The 6,000-nt window shown below is 39.4% G+C and overlaps 1 protein-coding gene across 1 annotated transcript; it reads left to right on the forward strand.

Annotated features, from left to right (window-relative positions):
• Positions 1-629: 629 nt before the first annotated feature.
• LOC104422378 (BAG family molecular chaperone regulator 4) lies at positions 630-2,047 on the forward strand. The gene is made up of 3 exons (XM_010034693.3): positions 630-978; positions 1,070-1,216; positions 1,534-2,047. Exons 1-3 carry the CDS (start codon positions 823-825, stop codon positions 1,729-1,731), a joined length of 501 nt encoding a protein of 166 aa, XP_010032995.2. The 5' UTR covers positions 630-822; the 3' UTR covers positions 1,732-2,047.
• The last annotated feature ends 3,953 nt before the right edge of the window (positions 2,048-6,000 follow it).

Consider the following 6,000-nt stretch of genomic DNA (forward strand, 5'->3'; position numbering starts at 1 on the left):
GTTATAAATAGGTTGCCTTAGTTTAAAAAATAGGCTTAAGGGGGCCATGAACTAAATGCCCAAACACTTAATAGGTTTTAAATATGTTGAGAATTAGCCCATTTTAAACCCATATGAAAAATAGAGAACCTTTTCACCGGTCAATGAGTCGGGTTGATGAAGTTATACTAATCTTTTCTTATAACTCCACATTAGATGAAGTGGGGAAATTTAATTCAATTTGAAATATTTATCGGAGGGGAAAAAGTAGCGCCAAGTATGAGTTTACAAACGTGATGCTGGGTATGACGCGTTAGGTAGAAAGTCAGGATTGAGATTTTCAGCCAAATTGAGACCCAACAGCAAAAAAGAAAATAAGACCACAGGGTGGTCACTGGTATAAATAACATCTTAGGGGGAAGGGTCAAATGTGAGAATCCTGAAAGCACATGGGGAGGAAATGTAATTTACCAAGAAAACAGAGTAACAGAAGAAGTGGGAAGGAGCGTGCAGCTTCTAAATTGCGACCGAATTGCAACCAACCAACCGCAAGCACCTAAAAACGACAGCAGAGATGTCCCCATCGAGTGTTCTCCCTTTGCTTACTCCTTCTCTGAAAAGTCCCAAGTTTCAACTAACTGTCAGTTCAACCCTCTTCAACTTTCCCCTTTATCTTCCTCACCACATTCCCAAGCCCGCGCGTGCTCGAGGGACGAAGCTTGCCATCTGAGCAAGAGGCACATGGACTAGATGTACTGCAGTGTCTAGATTCAACTCGGGTCATTGTATCTTGTTGAGGTAACTAAGTTGTTGCTACCACAGCTTGTGAACAAGAGGAGGAGCATGGCCGTCGTGAAAGACATGTCTAAAGTGGTTCCGCTGGAGGACCCGGCCGGCCGAGAGGGCAGGCTTGAGGCCCGGATGGGAGATCGAGGCGTTTCTCGGGCCCGTGAGGCGGTAGCCAGGGTCAGAGCAGAGGTTGATAAGCTATCTGAGAAGGTTGGCCTGCATTGTCACTTTGTCGGACTACGCATTTTTGTTGCTTCTTTTTGTTGAGTGGATTGATTGCGTAATTGTGACACCTTGGTAGGTCGTGTCATTGGAGACGGATCTTCGCAGTGGAAGCCGGGTTGACGACAAGGAATTCATTGTCTTGACAGAGTTGCTCATGGTGAAGTTGCTCGAATTGGACTCGATCGAGGCTGATGGAGAAGCAAGAGTTGAAAGGCGGATTGAGGTTGGTATTATTGTTCAACCAGACAATACAAATATGTGACATTAGATTAGATAACAAACATGAGAATTTTCGGTTGGTGATCCTAATGCATATAGATTTGGGCATGACATCAATCTAAGAAATGAACACGAAGATGTATCTACCGAGATACTGGTGTAATGGATGGTAATTTCAAGCTTTTTCCATGATATAAACCATCCAGAACTCGATAAAGATCATGCGAGCAAGAGAAAAAGAAGACGAATTTCCGTTAATGCTTAGCTCAAGTGCAAAAGGAATGATGTCAAAGCTGTGTGTTGATCATTTCGCGTGCACAGGTTTGTCGAGTCCAGAGCATTGTGGGAATACTTGACAGTCTAAAGGCGAGAAACACCGACCCTTTGAGCGGAAGCAAAAATGCTGCAGTGGCCGACATCAAGAGCGAGCAGATCGAGTCACGAATTGGAATCGTAACAGTCCAAGGCAGCTTGCAATCTTCTACAAGAGTCACTCTGGACTGGGAATTGTTTGATTAGGGGAACTGATCAGTCGATATATATCTACGTGCAAAGTGAAAAGAAAATCGAGCAGACATGCCGAGGATTTGGTTTATGCTTTTGGTCTCCTAAGTCGCATCATCTTATCTTCCTAAGGAGTGGCCGAGTCGCTTCCATTTCATTGTCTCTGTGTTCCGTTCACAAGCAAATCGAAGCATCTTCGTTTTGTTTCAATCTTTGAAATGCAGGGTCTGAAATTATGATGCATTGGCAGCTGCAGATATAGAGCACGACTGGTTCTTCGCTCTTGTTCAGTATTATCATAAAAATTCTGACTATAGCCCAATTTCCCAAATGCTTTTATCCTCTTCTACCGATTTGGATGACCCATTAGTCCGCACCTGAATGATCGACAGATTAGCTTGCTGTGCCCGCTTGCTTGCGTTTCATGCATAATTGACGAGCTAAACGAATTTATTTCACCGACATTATCAGTCTACCTTCGAGCCTAAGATCGATTCATTCCAATAAACGGAATTCCTATAGGTCGGAGACTGAAAATAGGGAATTTTCTGGGCAGAGGGACAGCAATCAGGACACAATGTGGTAGCTAGCAGGTCCTCATTAGTTGTTGAGATGTTGTGCGGTGGCATGAGACCACAGCTGCTGCAGCTTCTAGGGAAGCACTTGAAAATAAAGGACCATGTCACAAGAACAAAAAACTTAACCACGAAACATAGGAAAATTACTTTTGGCCAAGAGAAGTACATGGAGAATCACTTACCAATTCATGAAAACATACTCATTATTACCAATCTCGAAACGACAAAAAAAGGAGCCTAATATCTTGATGTCTAGGAAATGCAACCAGTTGTTATGTACTACTGTTTGAGGGCCAATCGAAAATTCGAAGATACATATATAGAAAAAAGGGGAAAAGTACTGAAAAAATCATAAACCTATTGTATTGGTACCAACTTAGTCTTAAACTTTTCAATTGGACTAATTTAATTCTAAACCATTTTCCATTAGTATAAACTCAGTCCATCTTGCTAATTTTAGATTGGAAATTGCTAGTGTGGACATCGGCCGTCTTACGTGGCATGGCTAGCATTGAAGTTGACGTTTTAAAATAATTTTTCAATTTTTTTCCTTTTTCTTATTTTTCTTATTTTTCCTATTTTTTCTCCTTTGCACTATGGCTCATCTTGGCCATGGTCGACGATTGGCCACAATTGAGGGTCGTTGTCACTAGATCTAGCAAGGGTATGACTCTCGCAACCTGGGTGAGGGCGGTCCTTGCTGAATCTACTGGTGACTAGTACTAGCCACAAGCAAATGTGAAAGAATAGAAATAAAAAAGGGAAGATAAGAAAAAATGAAAAATATTAAAAAAATCAAAAAATATATTAAAAATTTGTTTAATGCTAGTTGTATCACATAGGACAATTGATGTGTCACGTAGGATGACCGGCATCCACTTATGCAATTTCCGTTCTAAAGTGGCATGATGGATTGAATTGATACTAATGTGAAATGATTTATAATTAAATTGATCATATTAAAAGATTTAATATTGAATTAGTACCAATGCAATAAATTTATAACTTTTTTTTGTACTTTTCTTGAATGAGAGATACAAAATTTTATGATTTACACAAGCAAGATGGATATAGCTAGACTTCTTATTTTCTTTTGCTTTGTTTGAACATAACTACTCTATGCTTCTTGATTTGCATGCCATAAATCAACCACGCAGGAGGATTTTGTTCATGATTCAGCAATTTTGGAAGTTGATTAGCGCTTGTTTGGTAATAGGCCAAATAGTAACTAGTTTTGTTTTTTTATTCCCGAAATAAAAAGAATAAAAAATAAATATCCATTTGATAAAACTTTTGTTCTCGAAAAATAGATTTGGAAAAATAGATTTGGAAGAGAATCTAAAGAAGTCATAAAAAAAATTAATTCTTTGTTCCCTAAAAAAAAGAACAATTTGTTTTTAATATAAATGATTCATATTATTCTTCTAATAAATTATTATTTTTTTGATATTTTACTGAAGATTGAAGTTTAAGGATGAAATATTCTTTTCTTTCAAGAAATACTTTAGTAGATTTCATTTGAGCTGGAAAAGAAAAGAAACAGGAAATAAAGAAAATTGGCTTACAATTGCATGATACGCAATCTATCTGGATGCTCTCTTGGAACCAAAAAAGAAAGGAAAAAACTCTAGGCTGGGAGAGTCGGTCACTAGCCATGGAGACGGTTAGCAATCGGTTAGATGAAATTTGTGGTGGCCGTGCCTAGAGACCCCTTGCCAATCATCCGTTGCATTGACAACGGCCAGCTTTGTCACGATCCCTCACCATGGCGGTGATCAACAATCACGAAGTTTTGGAGGCCACACGTTGAATACCCGGCCACAATTGAAAAAAAAAGGAACGGCAGCCCGAGAGCGAGAGAAAGAAAACAGAGAGAGTCCCTCTAGGCTGAACCAAGGAGACTCCACGTGACCTCACTGCTACCACGATAAGATGTTGATCTGGTGCTGCCCTCCTGCTGTCGTGACCAACCTCACAGACGCTGATGGGTTGGTGCGACTACCGTTTGATTCGCTGCTCCCCCAACGAGACCGTGTTTTCTCCTTGCATCAATCGATGCCTTGCTGTATCGCGAACCTTGGTATGGGTTTGGGAGAGCGAGGCGGACCTCATGACCCGAAAATTTGGGACACCCAAATTATTATTTTCTCTTTTCTTTTCTTTCTTTTTCTCTTCTCCTTCTTCTTAAGTTGAGCCTCGCTAAGGGCCTTGCTAGCCATCTACGAGGGGCTGGCGACTAGCTAGAGGAAGAAAAAGATGAAAAGGGAAAAAGAAAAGAAAAAAAGATAAATAAAGAAAAATGTAATAAAATTATTTAAAAATTAAAAGAAATTCTAAGTCATAAAAGATTTGAAAGTTGTACAAAGCACGTTTTTATTTCGGGAATATAAATTTTGTACAATTACCAAACGCTTTCGAATGGTTAAAAACTCGTCTAGGGAACAAAAGTAGAAAAAACCAATTATGAGTAGAAATTGTTCCTTAAAACACAATGTTTACCAAACACCATTTATGTTTAGATAATATATGGGTAAAAATCAATTATTGAATTCGAAATTTCAAAGAACTAAGAAAAGAAAGGTAAAAATAATCATTCCTCCCGGTCGCTAAAGATATATTAAAAGGTAGGACACCATATATGTTCAGATACTAAATGGCAAAAACTTGCATATGCAAATTAAATACAGTTTTAACTTTTAGGAACAATTTCCATTTTGAAAACATCGAAGAACTAACAGAAAATCAATATTAACAATTGGATCATGTACGGCGGCTTGAATGATAATGAAGTTTAAGTGGTAAATGATAATACGACTGTCGTACAACAATAGCTAGCTATTCTCACTAAGGCTATGGATCGAATAACTAGCGGGTTTAAGGTAATCGTGGCCTTAAAATTATTTTATTTCCATTTATGTACAAAATCATTGTTAATGACATTCATCCAATTCTAATAAAAATTTCAAATAAGCGCATCAAGTGCCCTCATTATCTTGAAAAAGAACTCATAATGGATTTTATTTCAAGTAAGGTATTAAAATGACCATGACAGTCTTCAATAAGGGTCTAACCATGGCGGCTGACCAAATATTTCAGCCGATCAGAGATATTTTCATGTAAAGACAAATTTCTTTTCTTTTTATTTTCTTTTATTAATTTCTTTCTCTTATTCCCTCTTCAACTTTTTCATCTAGCAAGAAGAGTAAGGAAGAGTTGCTAAAGCAACGAACTTAATGACCCAAGTTGTATGTAAAAACAACCACAACACTGATAGTTCCGGCCGCAGATGAGGGCCATGAAGCCTCGCCTGACATTAGGGCAAGGTCATCATGGCTGTAGGCAGGGCAGCCTTGTCCTGACCATCGCAGCCGCAGACGACGCCACCTTGCCTAGATCTGGGTGAGGCTGGCCTAGTGCATGGCTGCAATGGCCTCCCTAGATCTAAGCAAGGTTGGGCGATCACAGAATTTTTCAAGGGCAATTTGGGCTAAGCCACGGCCGGCCAATCATGAAATTCTCCTCGCAGAAGTGAAGCACGGAAGCGACCCGTTGAAGTCGATGGACCGCTTTTTCCGTCTCCGCTTTTGGATCTGCTCATGCAAGCTCTAACGGTGAGTTTGCACTGCTCGAAGCAAATTTATAGTCGGATTTTTTGTGAGTGTACGTTCTCTTTTGACTTGCAATTGTGGAGTTAATGATTGATTCG

This window comes from Eucalyptus grandis, chromosome 10 (genome assembly GCF_016545825.1).
Source record: "Eucalyptus grandis isolate ANBG69807.140 chromosome 10, ASM1654582v1, whole genome shotgun sequence".
NCBI lineage: Eukaryota > Viridiplantae > Streptophyta > Magnoliopsida > Myrtales > Myrtaceae > Eucalyptus > Eucalyptus grandis.

Coding starts and splice junctions, on each gene's coding strand:
- LOC104422378 (XM_010034693.3), top strand. CDS start 823: ATGGCCGTCGTGAAAGACATGTCTAAAGTGGTTCCGCTGGAGGACCCG. Junction 979..1,069: donor TTGATAAGCTATCTGAGAAG/GTTGGCCTGCAT, acceptor ACACCTTGGTAG/GTCGTGTCATTGGAGACGGA. Junction 1,217..1,533: donor GAGTTGAAAGGCGGATTGAG/GTTGGTATTATT, acceptor TCGCGTGCACAG/GTTTGTCGAGTCCAGAGCAT.